Source organism: Elgaria multicarinata, chromosome 8 (genome assembly GCF_023053635.1).
Source record: "Elgaria multicarinata webbii isolate HBS135686 ecotype San Diego chromosome 8, rElgMul1.1.pri, whole genome shotgun sequence".
Lineage (NCBI taxonomy): Eukaryota > Metazoa > Chordata > Lepidosauria > Squamata > Anguidae > Elgaria > Elgaria multicarinata.
In genome coordinates this window covers 14,372,296-14,398,836 of record NC_086178.1, presented here as the reverse complement: position 1 = coordinate 14,398,836, position 26,541 = coordinate 14,372,296, and the positions used below count along the sequence as shown (strand labels likewise).

The 26,541-nt window shown below is 42.3% G+C and overlaps 1 protein-coding gene across 6 annotated transcripts in view; it reads left to right on the top strand.

The window, feature by feature from the left end:
* ATP11B (ATPase phospholipid transporting 11B (putative)) overlaps window positions 1-26,541 on the top strand; it is a 508,285-nt gene that overhangs the window by 38,701 nt on the left and 443,043 nt on the right. For all 6 annotated transcript variants that reach the window (XR_010025712.1, XR_010025711.1, XM_063131906.1 and 3 more), the window contains exons 9-24: window positions 2,834-2,898; window positions 5,314-5,395; window positions 6,340-6,490; window positions 7,962-8,159; window positions 9,044-9,202; window positions 11,140-11,315; window positions 12,815-12,883; window positions 14,262-14,335; window positions 14,469-14,572; window positions 16,126-16,307; window positions 17,250-17,453; window positions 17,742-17,895; window positions 19,076-19,178; window positions 20,670-20,815; window positions 22,469-22,528; window positions 24,879-25,006. Coding sequence is in view for 4 of the 6 variants with exons in the window: in XM_063131906.1 (XP_062987976.1) it covers window positions 2,834-2,898; window positions 5,314-5,395; window positions 6,340-6,490; window positions 7,962-8,159; window positions 9,044-9,202; window positions 11,140-11,315; window positions 12,815-12,883; window positions 14,262-14,335; window positions 14,469-14,572; window positions 16,126-16,307; window positions 17,250-17,453; window positions 17,742-17,895; window positions 19,076-19,178; window positions 20,670-20,815; window positions 22,469-22,528; window positions 24,879-25,006 (2,055 nt within the window). In the remaining 2 variants the exon portion in view is untranslated. The remainder of the gene's footprint in view (window positions 1-2,833; window positions 2,899-5,313; window positions 5,396-6,339; window positions 6,491-7,961; window positions 8,160-9,043; window positions 9,203-11,139; window positions 11,316-12,814; window positions 12,884-14,261; window positions 14,336-14,468; window positions 14,573-16,125; window positions 16,308-17,249; window positions 17,454-17,741; window positions 17,896-19,075; window positions 19,179-20,669; window positions 20,816-22,468; window positions 22,529-24,878; window positions 25,007-26,541) is intronic.

Below are 26,541 nucleotides of genomic sequence, written 5' to 3'. Positions count from 1 at the left end.
GTCTTCTACCTGAGACCTTGGGTAACTGCTGCCAGCCAGAGTAGACAGCAATAGTTGAAATGGGTAGATGGTCTGGCTTTGTATAAGGTGGATTTATTACATCTGGTTTCTGCTGCTTACCTTGGGACTGCAGAAATTGAACATGGGTGCATCGCATGTGCTGGATCACAAGTTGCTGAGGCTTGGAGTATGGAAACAGCATGAGATAGCATAGAGGCCTGAGCTGCAGTTTCATTATTGAGACTGATTCAATAAAAACAAGTTTTAAAAATAGTATTGCAGTATTCTGAAATTTACACATTGGCATCTATATGGGGAAATATTTATTTTCACATGTAGCAGAGTGCATTTAAGTAAAATCTGGACGACTTCCTTCCTTATCCCAGGACTTTATCATGAACTCAATGCTATATTGGCATTCAAGAACTCGAGGCTGGCACCAGAGGCCTTCCTTTGCCCAGCATAATCAAAGCTATGTGTAGAACTATTTCAGAAAGAGGATTTGCTTTCTTCAAAATGTGTACAGTTCATATATAGTCTCCTTAAAGTGTGGGGTGGGGGTGGGGATGGAAATGTGTTTTTACTTTTTGGAATAAAATGTTTAGGCTTTGTTGGATTCTATGTTAAGGATTCTTATTAAGTATCTATCATTGTCAGTTTAAGATTAAAAAAACCCACCCTTCTCCACCTGAGTAGAAAGTTCTCTCTTGCCCTGCCATTTTGTTTCTCTTGTAAATGTTGAAGGGCCTATAAATTGAATCTATTATGCACCATCAGTTGAATGGCTCTTCACATGGCAAATCTGTTTGTGGACTTGATTGTACATGGTGGGCTGTGATTAAATGTTCCCCCCATTTAAAAAAAAAAACATCCTGAAAAAATAGCATGCTAGGCAGAAGGTAGACTAGAACCTAACATCTTGCTTTCTACCTGTAGGGTTTGAATGTCTATGTTTTGGTGCACAGGTGGACATTCAGTTTCCAGCCTATGTACGGAAGTGGTACAGTCTACAAATACTTCTACCATGTGATCTGTGTAGGCCAGACCCAAGTTATTACATGTCTAGTTTCTTAATGCCCCCTTTTCCCCATTGAAGACTCTTCATTCTCTCTCATCTTTTTGTTCTGTTGATGGGCATGTTGAAATGAGAAGGAACAAACTTGCTGGGCAAGGTTCCTGGATGGCAACCCAACTTGCTATTAGTCATGCAGGGATCCTGTTTAGTGATGATTACCTCATCTTTAGAGTGAAATTTACAGTGGCAAGAGCTGTGGGAAAGCCAAAACAAACAATGCTCAAACCAGTTCTCCAGTTGTTTTCAAATACATCCCATAGCAACTGTAGGTTCATATTGGGCAATTCCTGCTGAAAGGTGGAAAGGTGGACCCACCGGTCTTTGTTCTTAGAGAACTGTTAGGACCTGACCGAAGTTATGTATGAACTGGGTAGAAGATGATTACTTGAAACATAATCCTTCGAACACTTCAAGAAGGACGCAGACAAGCTGGAGGGGGTTCAGAGGAGGGCAACCAGGATGATCAGGGGTCTGGAAACAAAGCCCTATGAAGAGAGACTGAAACAACTGGGCATGTTTAGCCTGGAGAAGAGAAGATTGAGGGGAGACATGACAGCACTCTTCAAATACTTAAAAAGTTGTCACACAGAGGAGGGCCGGGATCTCTTCTCGATCCTCCCAGAGTGCAGGACACGGAATAACGGGCTCAAGTTACAGGAAGTCAGATTCCAGCTGGACATCAGGAAAAACTTCCTGACTGTTAGAGCAGTCTGACAATGGAACCAGTTTCCTAGGGAGGTTGTGGACTCTCCCACACTAGAGGGCTTCAAGAGGCAGCTGGAGAACCATCTGTCAGGGATGCTTTAGGGTGGATTCCTGCATTGAGCAGGGGGTTGGACTCGATGGCCTTTTAAGCCCCTTCCAACTCTATTATTCTATGATTCTATGATGCCATATGGCCTGAAGGTTGCTGCACCATAAAATCTCTAAGGCATCCTCTGTCACATGCATTAAGGTATTCAGAGAAGTCCCTTCTGAAGGGACTTTGTTTGCAGAAGAGTATCTCTTGCCTTTTCTGTGGTGACATTCTCTCTTGGGTTCCTCTTTCAGAAAAGCACACTGGGATGACTCCCTTGCAAATTTCAGGACTTTTCATTTTAAGAAAGACACGTGGTTTAGAAACATAAGAAGCTGCCTTATACAGATTCAGGGCATTGACTTATTTAATTCAGTGATGTCAACATTGAGCTCCCTTGGGTTTTAGACTGGAAAAAGCCTGAGCTGGTGATGCTGGCGATTGAATTTGGGACCTCTTGCAGAAATGAACAGAAATAACCTTTTGCTGTATATTGTCTTTGACTGTGAAATCATGCTGGATTTAATCTTAAGAGTAGACCCATTGAAATGATCATATTCAATGGATCAGTGGTATACTGCTTCTCTTCTGTAACCATGTAGCCATGTGGGTTAATAGGTCTGTCAATGGCCATCTCTCGTGAACTTGTCTATTCCCTTTTATGGACATAAGAATCCAGCTATCTTTAAACTGCAGTGTGTTTTCTCCCCATCTCCTTTCAGCTTCTGTTTCAAGTGGCTTTAGTCAAAATAAGAACATTGCTTTTTTGCTTGGCTTAATGCTAACAATGTTTACAATTTTCCAAAATGAAATGGCATATATAGCTCTTCTCTTTGAACGAACCCTCCTTTATTCTTGCTGTGTATCCTCAGATTGATTAAACCAATGTGTGGCTTAGACCTGGTAGCTGATGCTAGGTTGTCCTCTGTAATCATAAACATTGATTTCTCTTTCTTTTTCAGACCACTTGGGCCTGAAAGTCTCTTACTTCGTGGAGCAAGATTAAAAAACACAAGAGAAATCTTTGGTTTGTAACTATATATGTAACTCACTAATTGTTCCAAAAAAATGAGTTTGGATAAGGGAATACAGATGCCTCTCAGAGTGAAGTGATCTCTTGAACATCAGCAAGAGTGGGGCACCTTGGTGCAATATTGGATCCTCTCTCTTTCTCTCTCCCCTTCTCCCCCCCCAACACACCAGGCATGGTTGTGCGTCTTGATTAGTGGGAGTGCCACATTGACTATCACAGCTTGAGTAAGCACCATGGAGCAGTCCTGATAGTAGTGTGGCATGGTGGCTTTGGCCCCAAATCCACCTATCTTTCCCCTCCAGCAATCGCATGAGGCTTGGTTATAGACCTCAGTTGCACCTCTTGGGGGGAAATACCTGATTTGTTCCTCCTGGGCCCTTTCTACACCTAAGGGTTATCCCAGAAAAATTGGAGGTATCATCCCTGCCTGTGGCATTTGGATGCACAAGGACGATCCTGGGGCGGGGGGGGGGGGGAGGCAGGTGTAGAAACGGCCGTGCTGTATATGGGATGTGGATCCTGGTTATGCAGCTGTCAAGGATGTCAGGTCATGCTCCTGCACAAACAAAGCTTTCCTTGTAACTTAACATCATGGAGTATTATCCATACAATAATGGCCACTGCCTTCCTACTTTCATGCAGAGCGATAGGTAGATGAAGATGTCCACATCTTAATGGAAAGAGATGCTGCTATTTATTTTATTTAGTAAAATATTTGTATCCCATCTCTTAATTTAAACATTTTCAAGGTAGCTAACAAAAAAAAAATCCACAATGTACTTTAAAACATGTCATAAACAAGAAACTACCGTAATGCAATCATTAACTAGTAGTGAGACTAAATGGCTTGGTTTGCACATAACACTAGGTCATGGTATATTTAACTGACGGTTTGTTGCCCTACCCATATGATAAAACAAACTGTTAATATTATTATTATTTATTTATATAGCACCATCAATGTACATGGTGCTGTACAGAGTAAAACAGTAAATAGCAAGACCCTGCTGCATAGGCTTACATTCTAATAAAACCATAATAAAACAATAAGGAGGGGAAGAGAAAGCAAACAGGCACAGGGTAGGGTAAACAGGCACTGGGTAGGGTAAAACTAACAATATAAAGTCAGAACAAAATCAAGTTTTAAAAGCTTTAGGAAAAAGAAAAGTTTTTAGCTGAGCTTTAAAAGCTGCGGTTGAACGTGTAGTTCTCAAATGTTCTGGAAGAGCGTTCCAGGCATAAGGGGCAGCCGAAGAAAATGGACAAAGCCGAGCAAGGGAAGTAGAGACCCTTGGGCAGGCGAGAAACATGGCATCAGAGGAGCGAAGAGCACGAGCGGGGCAATAGTGTGAGATGAGAGAGGAGAGATAGGAAGGAGCTAGACATTGAAAAGCTTTGTAGGTCAACAGGAGAAGTTTATATTGGATTCTGAAGTGAATTGGAAGCCGATGAAGAGATTTCAGAGTTTTCTCAATTCCTGGGTTGTTTGTTTCCCCTTGTCCTTCACCCATTCCCCCTCTGTACCCTAATGCCTTTGTGACACTGCAGCACTGGCATGTAGAACAACTGGTTGTTGTTGTTTTACTGCTCTTGCCCACCACCTCTGTAGCCTGGAGAAGCAGCCCATGAACAACCCACAGTTCTGGACTCCTACGTAATGGCCATCTCTGATTTGAACAATCCAGAGTTCACAACCCAACAGCAATCCATGGATTCTCTTACTGTGTTGTTTGTGGTTAACAAACCATGGTTTATTTGCATGTCCAGATTCACACATCAACAACCCATCCTATAGATGTGTGAACAATCCATAATGTAGTAGAAATCCAGCAGAACTATCAGCCAGAAATTCAGTTAACAAGCTGCAAAAGGTCTCTGGAGTAGAAAAACGCAATCTCTGTTGTATTCTGAACACGTGTGTAAGGGTTTTAAAGGCCAGAACCAGTACTTTGAATTGGGCCTAGAAACCAATTGGAAGTCAGTGAAAATGTTGCAAATCTGGTGCATATCCCTGTGGACTGCCCCAATTGATACCCTAGTGGCTGGTTGCTCAACCAGCTGTTTCCTAGCTTTTTTTTAAGAATGAAGGCACTGCTATGGTTTTGTGGAACAGTATCATTTATGTGACCCAAATTTTGACTTTCGAATGACTAGTTGTGCAGCTAGAGTATATTAGATGAAAGTATCCCTTTGCTACATATTGGGTAGTAGCACAATAAGGATAAGCTCTGATAGGAGTTAAATACTTTCTCAACCTTTGTTTGTCATAACAGCGTGTTGTTCAAAAATCTAGCGCTTCCTTGCCACAGCTTTGCCTTAGCAACCACAACGATCAAAGTAGCATCCTCACGTGTTTATCAGCTCATGCTGTAAACACAAAGTGCTAAGCCTTGTTTTTGTCTTTTGCAGGTGTAGCGGTGTATACAGGAATGGAGACAAAGATGGCACTGAATTACAAGAGCAAATCTCAGAAACGATCAGCAGTAGAAAAGTATGTGCTTGTCAGTATTTCACTCAGTTGTAGATTATAGTGCTTTATCAAAAGATCTAGTAGACTTTTATAAACTGCAAAACTGGAAATGCTTGTGATGCTGGAGTGCTAGTACCCTGGGGAATGGGGAAATATACGATTGTGCTCTTTAAAGATTTAGGAAAGAACTGGGTTTTCATGTTTGTTCTTTTCTTGGGTTTTGTATAAAGGTTCGGAAAACCTGATTTTAATTGTTGCTGCAGCCATTTGGTATACACTTATTACCAGTTCTCTTTGCCTGGTTTTCATATTACACTTTAAAAAGTGAATAACTTTTTTTGGAGTATCCACATTTGTTAAATGTCTCTGTTCATCATGTAAGGGAACTTTGAAATGAAAGAAATCACACAGTGAAATTTGATGTGATCAAATCCTCTCTGGATATGTTAGAAAATAATGTGAGGATTGGGCTGCCTGTATTTGACACCACTCAGTCCAGGTGATGCTAAATCCAGTCCTTCTCACTTACTTGTCCTTCATGGTCCTCCAAGGAAGCATTGCCATTTGCTTTGCTTCACTTCCTGCCTAATGAGCCAGCTCTTCCTTGCTTTCCCACGGCCATATCTTCTTCACGGTCCCTTTCCTACCATTGTTAGAAGCAAGAGCTTTCTCCTCTTGGGTTTGCACCCTCATAGAGAAGAGTAGTTTTGTTCTTCTGCAACTAAGGGAGGGACAGAGGCAGAAGGCAAAGTGATGCTTCCCTTTTCTATCCATAATGACATACTGGCCCCATTCAGAAGACACCTTAAACCATGGCTTTAACCATGGTGGTTAAGCCAGAAAGCTAGGCCGTGTTCAGAAGACACCTTTAACCAAGGGGAATAAGGCTTTTTGCTTTATTCGCCATGGTTTAAGGTGTCTTAATCTGTACATTAAATCAGAATCTATCATTTTTGTCTCCTTAGGTCTATGAATTCCTTTTTGATTATCTATCTAATAATCCTCCTTTTTGAAGCCATCCTAAGTACAATACTGAAATATGCTTGGCGATCTGAAGAAAAGTGGAATGAACCTTGGTATAACCAGCAAACTGATCATGAAAGAAACAGCAGTAAGGTAGTGTGTAAAACTATATGCTTTGGAAGTTTTGATTTCAAGTTTTCACAATATACATTCTGATTTCCATTCTGGTTCGAAGATAACAGGAACATGGGCTTCCCTTTCATAGCTGATCATGGGAGACCAGCATGCTTGTATTAACCAAGTTTAACTCTTCTTTTTTAAAATTGTATTGGGGCGTTTTTATTCAGTGTTTAAGTCATTTTCTGGACCTTGTTAAGATCTCCTTGTTAAGACGTTGTTAAGATCTCCTTCCCAGTCTTCATCCCTTTTCTCTTTTATAATCCTTTTCACAACATTGCACCATTTCATTTTTGTCTTCAACACTGTACCTTCTTGTGTGTACCATGTGCAGAATATTTAATTTTCATCATAGTTCTGCATCATACTCTTTTTTCCAGGGACCTGTTCTTTTTACCTAGATTCTGTCCATGTGGCACTTACTGTTCATTACAGAGTTTCCAAGCCCACCGCTTTGCTACTATTTCATGCTTCTTCCTGCCCCCATACAAGTGAAAAATGCTCTGGGGTTATTGCAGCAGTCCTCCTTGGTCACTGCTTGTCAAAGCAAGACAACCCTGGAACTTTGTGGGATGTCCAGTTGCTAGAGCTGTCATCTTTGCATCCCCTGTCCTTAAAGGATTACTGCAAGAGTGTCCCTGTGTGCTTTCTCTGAGCAGTTTGTCTATGTTGCCTTGGCTGCTGGTAAAGGGACATGGCAATGGTGAGACATACTTGCTCAGACACTGCTTTTACTCACTACAGGGAAGCAAGGAAGTAGTGCCAGGATCTGAGAATGAAAATTCATCAGGTCCAGGAATCAACTATCTTTATAAGCAATCATGTACACTCAAAAGTGATGACAGACCTTATTGGATGTTAAATGCATATATTTCCCAAATCATATTAATGTCTATGAATTTTCTAGTACAAAAGGATTCCCTAATAAACAGTCCACAGCATACCAGTCTGGAGAGAGTGAAGATAATATTTTTAAGATGCGGTATAGTGATTACAGATTGGGGAGAACCAGGTTCAAATCTCCATTCAGCTATAAAGCTTGCTAGGTTACCTTGAGGTTGGTCATGCTCTCTCAGCCTACCCAACCTCACAGGGTTGTTGTGGGGCTAAATGATGGAAAGCGGGAAACCATGTATGCCGCCCTAAGTTCATTAAAGAAAGGGGGTGATATAAATGTAACATTTATTATATAAAAATGAAATACCCCTATTGTTTAAACTCAGCCATCATATTGCCCCAATTAGAATAATTACTACTTTTGAAGGAGTCGTGATCTTTTGTTGTTCAGTTAATAAATAATGCTTGTCTCAAAGGACACTGTTGGGCCACTGCAGAAAAAGCCATAATCGTACACACAATTTATGTTCAACTCCTTTGCATCAATTATTATACATTCTAAAATGTGTGTTTTACTTTTAGTTTGACAGTATTTCTCTTCCTTTCTCAGATCTTGAGCTTCATTTCAGATTTCCTTGCTTTCTTGGTACTTTACAACTTCATTATACCCATTTCACTTTACGTGACGGTTGAGATGCAGAAATTTCTTGGATCTTTTTTTATTGGTTGGGATCTTGACCTTTATCATGAAGAAACCAATGAGAAAGCGCAAGTAAATACTTCAGACCTCAATGAAGAGCTGGGACAGGTAAACAATTTTTTTTCTTCAGAGTGGGCTTTAGCTTAAAGCAGTCTCTAATTCTCACTGGTGTTACCTTGAACATGTTATCACAAATCCTTTGATGAATCAGCCTAGTTTAGTGGTTAAAATATCAGACTAGAACTGGAGAGATACAGGTTCAAATCTTCAGTCATCTGTGAAGTTCTCTGACTGGATGACCATATCCAGGTCATTGTTAGCGTGTGAAAATAAGCCGCAGTGGGTAGGTTGTGAGCTCACTAAGCCGTGTTACTGCCGACAAATGATCAGTCATTCTGTGGCTTGGCATGGTTTGTTTCACCCTTAATCATCCCACCTGCTCTCGCCATGTATCTCATGGGCCTTTGCAGCACATTCTTAGTTAGCAGTCTACTCCGCTAATGACTACAAAAGTGATCATTAGTGGAGTAGAGTTTATTTTGCGGCAATTCACTAAAACACAATTGGTACTGCAAATTTGCACAAATCTCACTGGAAGTAAAATAAAATAAAATTACCCAGATCTCTCCAAAGGTGGAAAAAAAATAATGTTAAATATGCGCAAATCTAATGTTGCATAATAATACAGGTTCAGAATCTAGATTCCTAAGCTTTTAATTGGATTACATTTGGGCATGATTGTTAAGTCAGAATGCACATCGCACTCTGTGTAATGTCAATTTGTTTATCCAATCTAATAGATGAAGACTGAGGCTGAGACTTTCTCCCTGGTGTTTTATTGGGATTATTATTATGTAGTGGGTTTTGAATGCAGTTCTCATTTCAACCTTGTATCCTGGAGACCACAGCAACGTTCTGCTTCAGGTGGAAACATGCTTAGTTTTATTCCTCTTAAACCTATTTGGATCACATCACTTCTCAATTTATCATAGGTGGAGTATGTGTTTACAGATAAAACTGGAACATTGACTGAAAATGTGATGCAGTTTCGGGAATGTTCTATTAATGGTATCAAGTACCAAGAGATCAATGGCAAACTGGTTCCAGAAGGACTGATTGAAGATGTTCCAGATGGAATACAACCTAGTTTTGTAAGATTTTCTTTCTTTTAATTAAAATTGATTTGGAGCCTTCTGCAATTATCCATTTAAATAACTTAATGTACATCAAGAAGATAATATTTCACAGAATCATTTTACAGAAGACTGAATTATTGTTGAGACGAGGCTCAGGATTAGATGGTAATGTTTGAGAGAGGCTCAGTTCAGACACCACGTTTCTCAACGGTGGTTTTAGAACTCCACGGTGAAGTTTTTACACCACCATTGAGAAATGTGTGGTTTGGCGGGAAGACTCCCTGCAGTAGTGGAGTTCTTTGGAAAACGCTCCATGCAAAATATCCACACTGTGCAGAGGAGAGTTCCTGCACAATCATTGCTCTGGAGTTTTCTGTTACATTGAGTTCTCTCACTGGCTACAGAGTTCTCTAGCAAGAGCAGCGAAAGGAGCGAATGCCACTTTAGGAGACCCACCGAGATTGGGGTGGGTTTTTTTGCAGCAATGACTGATGAAATACCATCAGGAAGACTGGGGAAGGAGAGAGGGTGGAGGAACTGTCAGTCAAATATCATGATGGGTTTTATTCAACTCCACGGTAGCCCACAGTCTCACAGTTGTGGAGTTAAAACATGTTTTGTGCGGAGTACCTCCTAAAAACTCGAGTTGGGTTTACACGTTGCATTGAGTAACATGACTGAACTGAGCAAGAGAAAGAGAGAAAGGGTGGTCATTGTTTTGAGCTAACAGCCAGATAATGTGTATGTTTAATGGGAGCCATGTCCTGCTAGGTTCAAAGGGATGTTTTCTAAGTAAGCATTCATTAAACTGTAGTCGTGCAACTTGAGTGAATTCATGTTTATTTGGAGATATGTGGCTGGTTTCAGTAGGGCCCATCTAAGTGTACACGGGATTGCATCTTCTATGTGGAGTGGACAGTTTTTGCATGTGATGCAGGAGAAATTCTCACGGAATTAAAAGGACATTGGATTCCTAGCAATCTGACCTGCAGAATCCGCAAAGGACCAGCTCTCCCTGCCAGCAGTGTGCATCTTGCGGATTTGGTCTTTGTTTATTTTTCTCTAAAAATGGAAAATTGCGGTCCTAATTAGCATAATTTGCACAAATTGCATTCACAATTTTCGTATCCTGCCGCTTCAAGAGAAAAATAAATACAGCCAAAATCCACAACCCAGGCCAGGAGGCTCCAGGGAAATCCGTTGAGCCCAAAGAGGGCCAGATTTCCCCCTGACGGACATCCCTCGGAACAGATAAAGCTGGATTCATACATCCCTCGCTGTGACTGCACCTCCATTTTCTGAAATCCCTTCTGTATCCGAGGAGAATAAAGGCTCTCATTGCTATTTGGTCATTATGGCTTCATGGGACTTCCAGTATTGGAGGCAGCATGCCTCTGCCTACCAGTTGCTAGGAAACATAAGGGGGAGGATGCTCTTGCACTCATGCCCTACTTGTGGGCTCCCCATTGCGGCATCTGGTTGGCCCCTGTAGGAACAGAATGTTGGACTACATGGGTCTTTGGTCTGACCCAGAACAGCTCTTTGTACGTTGTTAGTATTAGGGATATTGCATGATGACAAACTGGAATTTGCAGAGGTCTGGCAGCAGACAAGTATGATCTTAGGACTTGGGAGGAGAAAGTCATCCCCTAGGACAGCCTTCCTCAACCTGGGGCGCTCCAGATGTGTTGGACTGCATCTCCCAGAATGCCCCAGCCAGCTGGCTGGGGCATTCTGGGAGTTGTAGTCCAACACATCTGGAGCACCCCAGGTTGAGGAAGGCTGCCCTAGGATAAGCTTGGAAGTTGCCTATCCTAGCTTACAAACTTATGGTTCTGCAGAGAAGCATATATACACATTTATAGTAGCTCACTTCACTAGAGAAGAACAAAATTGCCTGACCAATTGGGTTAATCCATTTTTAATATAGTATCTTGTCTTTTTTTTAACAGACACAAGAGGAAGAGCTCTTCCTGAAAGCTGTTTGTCTCTGTCATACAGTGCAGATTAATAACGACCAAACTGATGGCGTTTGTGGCAGTCCTTTGCATAGCAATGGCATTCCATCTCAGCTGGAGTACTATGCCTCCTCCCCAGATGAAAAGGCTTTAGTAGAAGCTGCCCGCAGGTGAGGATTGGAAGCCCAGATTCTGTGCATCATTCATGAGGCAGAAATGGCATCACGGGATGAGTCAATCTTCTATCTTTGTTTTGAGTCCAAAAACGCTCTGGACAGTGTGACCGGCGCATGGAGGAGTGTTGTCCAAGAAACATTATGTCTTTTATTAACTCATAGTTATACCGTGCCATGGCCATTGCAGAGCCGATGGGCCGTGGTTTACTTGCTATCACCGCGAGTGCTCCAGTGAGATGCAGTAGCAATTATGCATAGTGAAATGGTGGTGAAATAGCAACAGTGCTTAGGAGATTGCACCAGGTGTCTCAAGAACTGTAGTTCGAGAAGTTCTGCAGTATCACTCCCTTTAATAGCAAACTTGGCCGATGCGCGTAGATAGGATTGTAGCCAAAATGGGGCCACTGACAAATGAAGGAAGTATCAGAAGGCTCAGGGGAAGCACAAGGCCTGCAGAAGTACAAAAACAAAACTTGGGGGAGGGGAACCCTTAAGGGGTGGCAACTCAAAACATATAAGTGAGCCCTGAACAGCATGCTGAATATCCAGCAGGACAGGGATGGAAAACCAGGGGAGGGGAGGGTAATGGGGTGGAGCATCCAGGAAGAGGATAAGGCTGAACATGAACACTCCATACTCCAGCATCTTGTTGCAGGTTCTAGTTGGTGGTGATTCAATAAGTATTCTGCAGGGGTGATAGAAGGTAGATCTCTGGTCAATTTGTAGTAGATCGGTAAGGATTTCAGACTTCAAATTGTTTAGGAAAAGCAGCAACAAAATCACACACACACACACACACACACACAAATCCTAAATTACGCTGCTGAAATGGTGAAAGCTTAAGGTAACCGGAAGTGGATTTTTGTATCGAAGGTCTGTGGGCCCTGTCCAGTTCTGGCACTCAAAACGGGTTCCTGGACTCAGAATTCTATAATTCTAAATGTATGTCCAGGCTGCGGTTGGTGAGTCTTGGTATTCTACTAATTAAAAAAAGGAGATCCCAGAAGCCTGAAGTTTGCCCCTGCTTTACTCAGTAGAAGAGAACTAGCCCCTGTTCTGGGGAGCTAAAAGTATAAACTTTGTCACAGAGGAGGGAAATGGAGGCAGGAAATATTGGGAAATAATATGCATTTATTTCAATTACATGTATTTATGCGTAGTTACATTATGACATGGGGATATGTATATGCAGCATACATATTAATCTTTGGGCCTATTCAGACAACACACTAAGCCATGGTTAAGCCGCTAACCCTTTTGCAGCAAGTAATTAGTGAGCATGTTTAAACCATGATTATGTAGCCAACATGATTAGAAATGGTTCACATGATATACTAAGCCATAATGTTTAGCTCAAAATGCTTAACCACCGTGGCTTAGCGTGTCGTCTGAATAGCAGGGTGGCAATGTAACACTTTTGTACTATTTATCCAATTGTTTGCAGTTTTCATAAAGGTTTGCCTTTTTAATTGACTTTTCGTTCAAATGTTTAGGGTTGGTGTTGTGTTTACTGGAGCAAGTGTAGAAAATATGGACCTTAAAAGCTGTGGAAAGCCAGAAAGGTAAGAATGAAATTAATAGTTCCTAAAAAATGTTTCCTTCCATCAAGATTCTGTGATGCCCATTATCCCCAGCTAGCGTGGCCAATGGCTAGAGATGATGAGACTTGTAGTCCAGCTATATCTAGAGTTCCAGAGGTTCCCCATCCCAAGTGTAAGGAATCTTAATCGGTTTTGATACATCCAACAAAACTACAGCTTATGTCCCCTTCTTAGTTCAACAAAACTACAGCTTATGTCCCCTTCAGTTTGATCACTTTGCCTTGACTTTCAGAGCAGGACCAAATCTCTGGGAAGAGTATTTCTTCAGTAAGATCCTAGCTCTAGTCTCTTGTATCTCCAGTTGTAGGTTCTTGGGCACTAAGACTGAGAAGGACCTCTACGTGAGGCCGTAGAGGGCTGCTCCCCAAATTAGGCTTGAGTTAGATGGGCCGTTGGTTGGAGGTAGTATATATCATAACTCTTATTTATCAATTTGTATCTCATTCTTCCTCCAAGGAACTTGGGGATCACGTACATGGGGTGTTACCTATTTTTCTTTACAAAAGCCCTGTGAGGTGAGTTGGGCTAAATGATTATGATCAGGCCAAGATCAACCAGTGAAATTTGCTCTGGTTCAAAGTGCAAAACTTTAAACCAATATCTCTCTGGTCCATGTTCCAATAATCTATCAAGTTACACAACATTATTCATAAGCAACAAATATAGCTGGAACTCTTACATGTGTTAGAGATATGATTTCAGCAATTGCACCATATGTGGCCCTGATCTGGAACAGATTGAAACTGCTCATTTCTCACTCATGTGGTTGCGTAAAACTTATGATATTCATGTCTTTCACAGATACAATCTTGTCAAATCGGTGACATTCCTCATAAGCCACAAGCTAGAAGCTCATGTCCTTAACTGTCACTTGAACTGATCATAGCTAAAAATACCCCAACCTTTAAAACCTATATAGTAGAAGCATTTGGTTTTTCCAAAGAGGTGGCTTCTATTAAAAAAAAATGAGCATGCTCCTAAAATGAATCTCCCAAAGTAAGGCAGTTTCGGAAACAAGAGATGTAGGCTAGATGGAAGGCAAGAGCTTTGGGAGGGTGATTGCATCTAAAAGCCTTCTTGGCTGTGCTCTCTTGCCTCCTCCTCCATCCCCCCATCCCCCACCTGTGTCTGAGGCTGTGAGATACCCCCTCTTCCACAATCCACTGAGTCTCTCAGCTGCTTCTCTTCTCCAGCTGCAGTATCTCATTGGGGGTAACCCATGAGTGCAGTTGCAGGCGTGCAGCTTTCTCATGGTTCTCTGCATTTAAGTAATCTAACATCTTGGCCTTCGGTTTATCCAGTACATCCTATAAACATGATCTTCCCTCCCCCTTTAAAGGTACAGATTGCTACATGTTTTGGAGTTCAATGCAGATCGCAGAAGGATGAGCGTAATTGTAGAAAATCCATCAGGTAAGCCAAGAAATGTTGTCTAAGTAAGCAGCTTTCATAATAGGGATAATTGTGGCTGCTGAAAAGGTTAGCGTTAATTGTAGACATGTTGTAGACTTGTAATTTTTTTTTTCTTAAAACTGTTCCTTTACAGGTGAAAAGCTCTTATTCACCAAAGGAGCAGACTCTGTTATTCTTCCTCGGAGTAAAGATGGAGAAATAGAAAAAACAAGAATTCACGTGGATGAATTTGCTTTGGTATGTGAAAGCGTCGCTTTGAAGCTTCCTGGTAGATCAGAGTGAAACTTCTGCTGAGAATCATCATCTTCATCGAAAACAATAATAATAAAAAATGAAAATTGTTTTTCTTATTAAAAGTTATGTATAGAGATGTAGATATTTCAGGTCAGTTGAATGTGGGGCTCAGAGCGAATCCATACATGTGGTTGTAGTTCGTATGCAATCTCCTTCAGGGGAATGTGGACCACAAGCTTGTCAGAGTTCCATGGAAAGTGTTGTTTGTGTGAACTGCTGCTTCCAGGTGGTTAATAATTTCCTGACCGCTAGTATTCCCATGATGACAATAGCTTGAAAAAGTTCCCAAAATCCTGTGGGCAGCCTGAAGAAGCTGCATAGTGGCTACCGTATTCATGAATCATAGAATAGCAGAGTTGAAAGGGGCCTACAAGGCCATGGAGTCCAACCCCCTGCTCAATGCAGGAATCCACCCTAAAGCATCCCTGACAGATGGTTGTCCAGCTGCCTCTTGAAGGCCTCTAATGTGGGAGAGCCCACAACCTCCCTAGGTAACTGATTCCATTGTCGTACTGCTCTAACAGTCAGTCTGTCAAGGATGCTTTAGGGTGGATTCCTGCATTGAGCAGGGGGTTGAGCATGGCCTTGTAGGCAAATAGTATTCATGTATGCAAATGGTGTTCTCAATTCTCCCAAGTGGTGGCACCCCCACCCACCCCCAGACAAGAGTGAGTTATCAGTAGGCTTGGAGAAATTCCAAGGTTTGTAGAAGTCCAAAAAATGTTTAGAAAACCCTCCCTCCCCTCAAACTGAAGCCTCCTCTGCAAACTCCAATGAGGATTGAGCATGCTCAGTGGCCACAGAATGCTGACTGACTGAGTGGAAGAGGACAGAAAACTGGGGACAGGTAATGGAGTAGAGTTGATTTCACACTGCCCATTTGTAGGCTCTGGATTTCTACTTCCTGTATAATGGAAATCAGATTTCAGTGCATTATTGCATGTAAGATTTGGCCTTTTTGGGTTAAAAGTTTTTTTAGAGATCTTCAAAGCTGGGCAAAGACGTAGCTACACATCTTTGAAGCTGAAAGGAACTGTAGTAGAGTAGGACTGCTTGATGAGCTTTGGACATCTGCCTCAACACCTTGAATTGTGGCTAGAAAACAATTACCAATGATGAGTGCAGCTCTTTCAGAACTGGGGTGAGCCAATCACAGTACTGTGCACTGACTTTAACATTCTGTGGAATACAGTGCAATGGCAGAGCGCTATTTTTATGGAGAGGGGGTGTTCAGGATGCCCCATGCCAACAATGTTTGGAGTCCTGTTTCTGCAGAACAGATCCAGCCCTCGAGGTATCCTGTCTGGCCCTCGTGCCTGCACTCTCCTTCTCTTCCTCCCCTCTTCCTATTAGCCAGGGTAAAAGTAATTGATATATCAAAACGTTACTTAATCGTGGGATTTTATGGAGGAAATCAGTCCTGTAGATTTTTCATAATAGACTTTGTTGCTAGTGTGATGCCTAATAATAATCACTTTTTGATTTTTTTTTCTTAGAAAGGATTAAGGACTCTTTGTGTGGCTTACAGAAGATTCACAGCAGAGGAGTACCAGGAAGTGGAAAAACGTCTTCACAAGGCAAAAACTGCCCTACAGCAGCGAGAAGAGCGGGTGGCAGAGGTGTATAACTTTATAGAAAAAGACCTGGAATTACTTGGAGCTACAGGAGTAGAAGACAAGTGTGTACTACTTGCACTGTAACGTTATAGTACATTATAGGTTATGAGCATTCTATGGGTATTTTGGTCATGTATGGTACCGCATATAACTGTTTAAAAATAAATGTATAACTTTGCTGAGGAAAATGGTTGCTTCTTAAGCAAGCTTGAATATGGAGAAGGCTTAGTACAGAAGCAAAGCTTGGGGAGAGCATGTGAGCAATACCTAGACCTGTTTCATATGACACAACAGCCCACCATGGCTTAATCTAACCGTGGAGGATGTTGTGTTGTGCCAGACACCCGCAGGCATTATTTTTGCATCGTGCCCAGCTTGCTGCAGCTTGTTGTGTTGTGTGAATCCAGGCGGCAGGAGTTATTTGAGAATTAGACTACCCTCAAATAACCCTAAAACAAGCCATGGGTTATTTGAAGGCTATCTAACCCTGGATCGTCCTTGATTGACTGTCTAAAAATTGGCTTTAGAGATATGCCGTCCGTGTGTGTGGTATTTGTTTATATGTTTTCCATAAGTGTTGTTTGTACTTTGTATAATGTATTTTAATAGTTTTTAATTTTTCTGAACTGCACAGAGAGCTTCGGCTATGGGGTGGTATAGAAATACAATAAATGAATAAACCCTCAAACGTCCCCTGCCACCTGGGTTTGCACGACATGACAAGCCATGGCAAGCTGTGTACGTGCAAGTGCCCGACACAGTGCAACAGCCCCCCCCACCCCCCAGCCGGGTAAACTAAGCCATGGGGGTGGGCTGTCATGACATGCAAACAGACCCATAGTGAAATTTCAAAAGCTGGAGCAGTGATGGAGTGGTGGGAGGGCAAGGCTCCTTTGCCTTTCCCCATTACTAGCAAAACTGGAATAGCCTAAGAGAAATAAGAATCACGATGCTAAAAAGATCAGTTGTAATGTTGTTAATGAGCACGGTTTCTTTATTTACAGACTCCAGGATAAAGTCCAAGAGACCATAGAAGCCCTCCGACTGGCAGGTATTAAAGTGTGGGTTCTCACTGGCGACAAGCATGAGACGGCTGTTAATGTCAGCTTATCATGCGGACACTTTCATAGAACCATGAATATTCTGGAACTTCTACAGCAGAAATCGGACAGTGCCTGTGCAGATCGGCTAACGCAGCTTGCCCGGAGGTAAAACGCTGCCTGTGTCTGAACGGATAATGCTAACAGCTCTTTGCAGAACTCACCGATATAAAAATAAAACAGTCGCTTTGCATCTACTTCTTTGCTGCATAAATGAAATCCTCACCTGCTGCTAACAAGCCTGTTGCTTTGGGGAAGGAGAGGGACGCGTAGTTCTTCCGCTTGCTGTGCACAGTCACTCTTTCTTTGAGCATTTGACGAGTCGAACTGGTGGCCTTCACTAAACAGTAAAGGATTTGTTTGCCAACAATAACATTTTCTTCCCTCCTTTGTTAGAATAAAGGATGACCACGTAATCCAGCATGGGCTGGTGGTGGATGGGACCAGCCTCTCCCTTGCACTCAGGCAACATGAGAAGCTCTTCATGGAAGTCTGTAGGAATTGCTCTGCGGTGCTGTGCTGTCGCATGGCGCCACTGCAGAAAGCAAAGGTAATTTGCTCAAGGTTTTTAAAGCGGGACTGATGGGGCCGTTTAGCTACCATTGTCTACCCCTGTGACTTGGAACAACTCTGCTTTTAGGGAGCATTTTCAGGACTGACCAAGTAACCCCTGTACACTTGTTCTGTGGTGCCCTCTGGATTCACATTTGAGCCTGTTAGTTGTCTGTCGCCCTGCGTGATCCCTGCACACCTTCTCAGGGCAGAGTTTGTCTGCCGTTAGTGATTTCTTTGAGGAAATCCCAATAAGCTTCCAAGTTACTCCGTTTCAGATTATTGTTTTAAAACTGCCATTATATAGCACCTCGGAATGTTCAAAGCATTTCCCTTACATTATTTCAGTAACCTCAAGGCAGGCCAGTATTACTTCCATGTTACAGATGTGGACCTGAGGCCGAGACAGAGTGACCTACCTAAGGCCCCCTGATGAGGATGTGGTTAAGATCTGAACTGGAGATCTCCCGGCTCTTGTTCTTGGTCATTATACTGCATTTAGAAAACAGATGTATAGGACCCCAAGCTACAGGAGTAATGTGAACTGGTACAAAGTCTGGATGTGCTTTTTTCCTTTTATACCACATTTTATCCACATCCTCATCATCCAATCCTATTTGAGAATAAACGATACTGGAGCAGAATAGCTTTCCTGAGACTTTAGGAGGAGAGATGTCAGAGGACAGGTCAGCCTGATGCATTTTGGTTGTAAGGCACTTTTGCTATGCATATTTGGAAAACAGTTAAAATTTGCAAGAAAACAAATCTAGACCTTCCTGCCTGGACTGTGCCTTGGAGTACTTCAAGTCAGGGGGCTACTAAACATAGACCAGGGAACCTGGGCTGTCCACGTTTGTAAACCGCCCAGAGAGCTTCAGCTATGGGGCGGTATATAAATTTAATAAATAAATACATTCCATGTCCATGACCACAAGTCTTTATCTGGCAGGCACACAGAACCAGTGCAGCTTTAATACAGGCATATTTTTCTATCTCTGTGACGTTCCTTATTTCCACCTTATTAGTAAACAGTGCAGAAAATGTGGTTGACTCTTAAGCATTGCCCTCCGCGTTGGCTTTGTGGATGGTCTTCCCTATCTGAGCAGCTCAAGAATGAATCATTGGCATTCCTGGATAGTGTTAAACTTTTTTAAAAAAATCCTTTTTTCCTTGTGCAGGTTGTACGGCTGATAAAAACCTCTCCAGAGAAACCCATCACGTTAGCTATTGGTGATGGGGCTAATGATGTGAGCATGATACAAGAAGCCCATGTTGGGATAGGTAAGAGCCTTCTCATCATGTATCTATATCCGGATTTTTGGCTTTGGCATTATGTCAGAGTCTCATTGCATTTAAAATTCAATAAGCAGAATTACAATGGGAATCTGATCCATATATGGAAGACCTGAGCTGAAAATCAGAGGCACTGTGTGTGTAGGGCAGCCTTCCTCAACCTGGGGCGCTCCAGATGTGTTGGACTGCACCTCCCAGAATGCCCCAGCCAGCTGGCTGGGGCATTCTGGGAGTTGTAGTCCAACACATCTGGAGCGCCCCAGGTTGAGGAAGGCTGGTGTAGGGGCTTTTCAGTTTAATATAAAGTGATGAATAAAATATATTTATGCCCGACTTGTCATCTAAGGATGTCTCCTAGAGAGGCTTGCAATTTTAAAACAGAAGTAGAATATAATTAGAGAGATGTTGGGAGATGTTCAGTCTCTGTTTGCCACTGGCAATTGGTGATCTAGTCCAGGTTACAGGCTCTTCCCTTCAGGCAGAGGAGGCTACAGACAATGACGATATCAATCTGCAGAAGCAGCTCTTCCTTTGGCTTCAAAGCGGAAACTCTCCGGGTGAATATTAGAAATTGTCCATGTGCACGCAAAGTTTTTCCCTTCCCATTGGACAATAGAAAAAACCCAGCATATATGAAGCTGAGGATTATGTGCCCTTGCTTTGAAGATCCTCCTACTTCTTTTATTGATTCGTGTTTAACTGATTTGCTTTTATATTTTAATTATAATTTTGGATTTTATCTTTTATTGTTAGCAGCCTTGGGTGCTTTTTATAGTAGAAAGGTGGGGTACAAATTTAATAAACAAATAAAATTATAAATCCTAGACATGCTTTCAGTCTCTTTGAAACTGATGTGTGTACGATTATGGCATCTGTAGTATGTATGCATGGTTGACTAAAATCTATTCCAGAAGATTGCTGTTGTTTTTAAGAGAACATACTATATCAGCCTTGCAGTTAAGTCCACAAAAAAGTTTTGTGGACTTAACTGCAAGGCTGATATAGTATGTGAAAGTTTTATTAACCTACTTCTTCACGCATGCCCATGTTAATCATGTGTGGTGTTCATTAACAAAAAAAGTTTTGTCCTTTTTTAAAAATTAAGTATCCCTATTTAATAACCTAGATGTCATTTTTATCACAGGCAGACATGCGAGTGGCTTTTTAAAATGCTGAATTAAATAATATTGAATCCATCCTTTCTATGTGTTAAGAGTTGATAGACTTATTCTTGTCCAGTCAGGGGTTCTTTAAAAAGAAACATTTGAAATCACAGAATCATAGAATAGTAGAGTTGGAAGGGGCCTATAAGGCCATAGAGTCCAATCCCCTGCTCAATGCAGGAATCAGTGCTTGAATCTTTTCTAATCATTGCGTAAATTGCTTCAATTCTGCTTAAGTTTATCTCCTCTGTGTTCTGTGGGGGCTTTGGAGGGTTGGATTTAGCGTAATTTTTCTTTCGTCTCCCATAATTTACAGGTATCATGGGCAAAGAAGGAAGGCAAGCTGTAAGAAACAGTGACTATGCAATAGCAAGATTTAAGTTCCTTTCCAAGTTACTTTTTGTCCATGGCCACCTTTACTATATTAGAATAGCAACCCTTGTACAGTACTTTTTTTACAAGGTAAGTTCCTTCAGATTGTAACTGGGGATTCTTTTAACTGGAAATACTTTGTTTTGGTGGCATATCCTCGGAGTTAACCGTAACGGAGGGAAGCATATGTGGAAATCTCCGAACAATGCACTGTGAAGCAAATACATAGCTTCAGAAGTTGTTCACCGTTGATTTCTACAAATTCTACACCGTAGCACATTATATTATATGCAGTTATTTGTGTTCTTAAAGAGATCGCTTTAACTCAGTCTAGCGTATTATTGTTATGCCTAGTTTCCTAGGTCTCAGAAAAGACTGGCACAGATGTAACTCTGCCAGTGTCATAACTGTGATAAGGTGCCATGGGGTGGACCACAAGCTCTCTCAGTTTGCACATGCATGCATGCGCTCTGTCCCACACACTGACATACTTCCCCCCCACCCCTTCCCTCTTCTTTTAACCATAGTTTTGCGTTACGTTTGCACTGACACAAATTGTGGTCAGCACAAATGAGGTTTTATAATAATTGTATACCCTGCCTTTCCTAATAGTTTAAGGTGGCTAATAAAAAGAGAAAATACAAAAACATCTCCAAAAAGTATAGAAACTGCGATCTACAAAACGAAATAAAAAATATTTCGGCTTGAACCCTAAGATAAGTTAACTTAAGTTCACAGAAGGGAAGTTATTCCCCGTTCCACATTTCTTCAGGAGCCTCTGCCACCCCGCCACCCTCCAGGGGTTGCAAGTGGGAGGAGGGTTGGGGGAACTTTCCTTCCAGGAACTTCCCTAAGATAACTTAGATTTAGACCCAAGCCATAAAATGTAATAATTAAAAGCCCTGCCTTGTAAAACCACTTGTAACCAGGGTTTCAGTCCCTAGTTTATAAGGCAAATGTGGCTTCCGTTGATGCACACATAATACGAACCATGGTTAAAGGGCAGGGAAATGGAAGGGATCACTCTGGGCAAAGGAGGAAGAAGGGGAAGGGAACGCACCCTATTTGCCAACCGTGATTGATAGAGCTATTAAATCTGCTCTAAACTGAAGCCTTAGTATGGGTGGGGGGGCACTTCTTTTGGTCCGGGGGGCCACATTGTCCCCTAGATCTAACCTGGTAGACTGAATGATGTCAAGGGGATGGGCCCCCCCCCCCTTCCCATGACATCATCACCGGCATCCCCACCCACTTTTTTCCTCGTGCGGAGAGAACCACAAAGCATGCCCCTCTCCGCACAGAAAGCCACTCAGCCAGCCCTTGCAAGAGCTGACTCGTGCAAGCGCCAGCCAAATCAAGCAGCTCCTGTTCGGGGCATGAGCAGAGTGGCCAGGACTTGCAGTAGCCAGCTTCCGTAAGCTCTAGCTGAGTGGTGCGGGGAATCTCGAATTTATCTCTGAACTCTGGGGTGTCATATGGGAGAGCATTTCTACTGAACAGTGGCCACCCCTGTCAGACATTTATCATTTATCTTTTATCATCAGTGAATTATTTCTTACTATTCTAGACTTGGATTTAATGACATTTAAGATTAAGAATCTATAGGATTATGGTTTGCCCTTGGATTCCTAAAACTTAAACTTACATATCTTCTTGCCTTTTTGATATTCAAGTTAAGCTGGTTTTTCTTCAGAACTCAGTGTCTTGTGTCCCTAACTAGTTGCATCCCTTTTTGTTTTCCAGAATGTGTGCTTTATTACACCACAGTTTTTATATCAGTTCTTTTGTTTGTTTTCACAACAGGTAAGTATTCAGTTGGATTTCTTCCTTCCCTTTCCCCCTCCTCCATTTATGGGAGTGAATATGAATAACCATAAACACCCATGAATAGCATTTTATATTATACAGTAGCTGAAATTGAATACATGTTGCTGACAGCCAGAATATCCTTCAGTAACATCTCAGTATCCCCACTTTTGTCTTGCTATTACCTTTTAAAGTTCTTATTGGTAAAGTTGTAGGAGAGCTATCCTGTTTCTGTGGGGGAGCATTTTATTTTCAAGGAATTGTACAGGTCAAAATATAATCAAGTGTAATTTAACAACGTCAGTGTACAGAGTGAGACTCACAACACAGGTGATGTTATATCTATCACGCAGAAAAACTGGGCCTAAAGGGGAGGGCAGGATCCTGGGGCAAGGGAGGGATCATCCACCCTGAACCCGGGATCCCCTGTGCATCATGTGATGCACAGGGACGATCCCAGGGATCACCCTGGGATTTTGCCCCGTCTAGCTATGGCCAGTATCTCTTTCATCCAAAGAATGTTCTCTAGCATTAGGGACTGCTAGAAAGCACAGCATGAATGGATGTGTGCTAGAGAGCTGGAAAAAATATGATTTTGCTTTACACCTAGGGCCAAGTTGCCACAAATGCAGTCAAACCAAGAAGGGATTTAGAATATCAGGTTTAGAAATTTTAGCTTTATGGAATGGGCTTTGCCTGCTTTTACCCATCTGTTGTTCCTTGCTTTCAGGCACTTCTTCCACTGCCTGCTCTTACTCCTTTCTATGTTTGTAGCATGTCTATGTTTCCACCATCTATCATTCTTGATTTCCAATTTTCCTCCAAGGAGCTCAAGGCAGCGTGCAGAATTAGCTCATTTTAACCACTGAACAGGCTGTGAAATAGGTTAGACGGGGCTCACGGCAGCTCCGCATCTCATGCAGAAAATCCAATTGCTGAGTGTACCCTGGTGTTTCTCGCAGGGCATGCTCAGTGTAGCTGGTATGTTCCATATAGATATCAAGGTTGCTTCTGGCAGCACTCATTTATAGGACTTTGAGAGTGTTGGGGTGATGGCTGAGTGGGGATTTCAGCCTTTCCCAGCATTTTAGCCATTTTACCAGCTGGTTAGCTAACATAAAGAGGAAGCAGGGGGACATCATCATCATCATCATCATCATCATCGTCATTATTATTGTTGTTGTTGTTGTTGTTGTAGTATCCCGCCTTTTGCCCAATGCTGGGCCTCAAGGCGGCCTTACAAAGTTTAAAATATACATGGGGGAGGAGGGAAACAAAACCATAAACAATTAAAAAAGTACACAACAAAATTATAAGACATTAACATAGATGGAGGGCAGGATTATTCTCCAAAGGCCTGCTTGAACAAAAAAGTTTTAGCCTGCTTCCGAAAGCCCATCAAAGAGGGAGCCAGCCTAGCTTCCCCGGGAAGAGAGTTCCAGAGCACCGGAGCAGCCACCGAGAAGGCCCTCTCCCATGTTCCCACCAAGCGTGCCTGTGAAGAAGGTGGGACTGAAAGAAGGGCTTCTCCAGAAGATCTCAAAGCACGGGCAGGCTCATAAGGGAGAAGACGGTCTTTCAGATAACCTGGACCCGAACCATATAGACAACTAGACAACCTTCTCACCCCTTCCCGAGTTCGGGGTTTTGTAATGGGCTGGATCCAATTGGGGCTTTGCACATGCAGCTGACCCCATCAGCTGCAGCCCGTGCATCAAGCCCTCTAGCCCTGGTCCACACACGGCCGTGATGTACCATTTCTGGGGGAAACCACAAAATGAGCACAACTGCTAGTTCCTGAAGGTTGTGCCCGTTCCTGAAACGACCATTTGCACTTGTTTTGGGGCTTCCCCCAGAAACGCTACATCACAAGTGGGGCTGGGCGTGAACAAGGCTCCAATTGGATCCAACCCAATTAGAGTTTGGATCTTGCACCAACAGAGTTTTCTAGAGCTTTAACTGGGATGAAGCCTGACTATTCCTGAATAAATCCTTCCGTTAGGTACTCTACTAAAGTGATCTTTAGGAAAGAGTATGAGTTAACTCGTATTTGCTTTAGATATATATGTGGGTTTTACCAAGGAATGGGATGAACTCTTAATATTCACTAGTTGTTTTAGTTTAAAACATTGCAAGCTGACACACACACACACACGTTGCATTGTTGACAGTTGTGAACAAAACCTGACTTGTGGATTGCTCTTAGCTGAGCCTCTTGACTAGACGGGCTTTGGCTAATTGACATTATAGAAGTGTAATAAATAAATAGTAATAAATAATAGATCTCCTTTCTCCTGTTTCGGCCTTTTAAAAAACCACTAATTCGCCATCTTTTCTCACTTTTCAGACTCTGTATGACAGTGTATACCTGACTTTGTACAACATTTGTTTCACTTCCCTGCCAGTCCTCATGTACAGTCTTTTTGAGCAGCACGTGCATCCTCACGTATTACATAGCAAGCCAACGCTCTATCGGTAAGCATGCTCTTTCGGGGAGGGTTATGCTTGGCAAATGACCATCCTACCAGTGGTAGAAAAGAACCCCCTTCAGAAACAATGTGTTAGGGTGCAAACACTTAGCTTGCTTAGACTATCCCAACACGTCTGTTTTCATGTAATCTGAGAGCCAGTGTGGTGTAGTGGCTGGAGTGTCAGACTGGAAGTCAGGAGATCCGGGTTCTAGTCCCCACTTGGACATGGAAACCCACTGGGTGACTTTGGGCCAGTCACAGACTCTCAGCCCAACCTACCTCACAGGGTTGTTGTGAGGACAAAGTGGAGAGGAGGAGGATTATGTATGCCACCTTGGGTTCCTTGCAGGGAAAAAAAGGTGGGATATAAATGCAATAATAAATAAATAAATAAAAATACTCTTCTTTTGAAACTTCAGAATAATGCAAGTGTTATTGGGCCCCAGCTGAGTAGTAGAGCACATGCTTTGTATGTGCAAGACCCCAGGTTCAATCCTTCCATCTCTGGTTAAAGGATCTAGACTGAGAAAGATCTCTGCCTGAGATTTAGAGAGCCATTACAGGCCAGAGTAAACCATGCTAAGCTAAATGGGCCAATAGTCAGGCTGTAAAAGGCAGGCGTGAGCAACCAGCCTAAATTCAGAAAGCAAAACGTTCAGAACTCTGACAAGAGTCTGCTGGATGGGGAGGAAAAGAGAGAAAAGGGGGTGGCAATTAGGAAGAAAAGAGTTGGCCCATTCACTTTTGGCTCTTACTCTGCCTGTTGCTGTCCTTTGCTCAGCCCTCCACTGGCATGCAGGCCCTGACAGATTACACGCCAAAGGAATGTAGCCCTCTACAGAAAAATAGTTTCCCACCCTTGGTATAAGGCAATCATACATTGATATGCTCAGTTTTTGATAATGTTCAGGAGCATAAATGTTTGGGCAGAACAACGTCAGGGTATCTGTCCTCTTCCTTCCTCCTTCGATCAGAGAATTTGTAGCCATACTATTCTCGGAGGATGAGACATAGCATAGGCAAAATATATTTCTCTTTGTTTTAGCAAACGTTTAAACCTGGTGTAGTTCTAATCGGGTATGGCGGTTCAGAGCAAAACATCAAATTAGATTGTTTAAATGTCCAGATGGATAGCTGGCTACCACCCTCATTTCATGAGGGAGAGCAATTGTAGATGGAGTTTTTTTTAGCTCTAAAAGCTAAGATGGTACAGTATGCTTAAACTTGAATTATGGGTTTTGTTCATTTAAGACTTTGCCAGAGAATGTTACATTAATTTATGGGGGAGAGGGTGCTTAGACCTATTGAAAGAAGGCCACAAAGAAATGAACTTGTGATCAAGAGATTTTAAAGTATGAAATATACAACTTGATCTGCTAAAATATATTTTACTTGTTTGAACGATGCCACCTCCAAATCCATCAAACAAGCTGATTGCATTTTGACAAATTGAAAATTGGCTCATTGACTAAGGAATGTTGCAGGAGAACTGAAGAATGGGGCATGTTAACTGGGATCGGTCACAGTTTCCCCCACCCC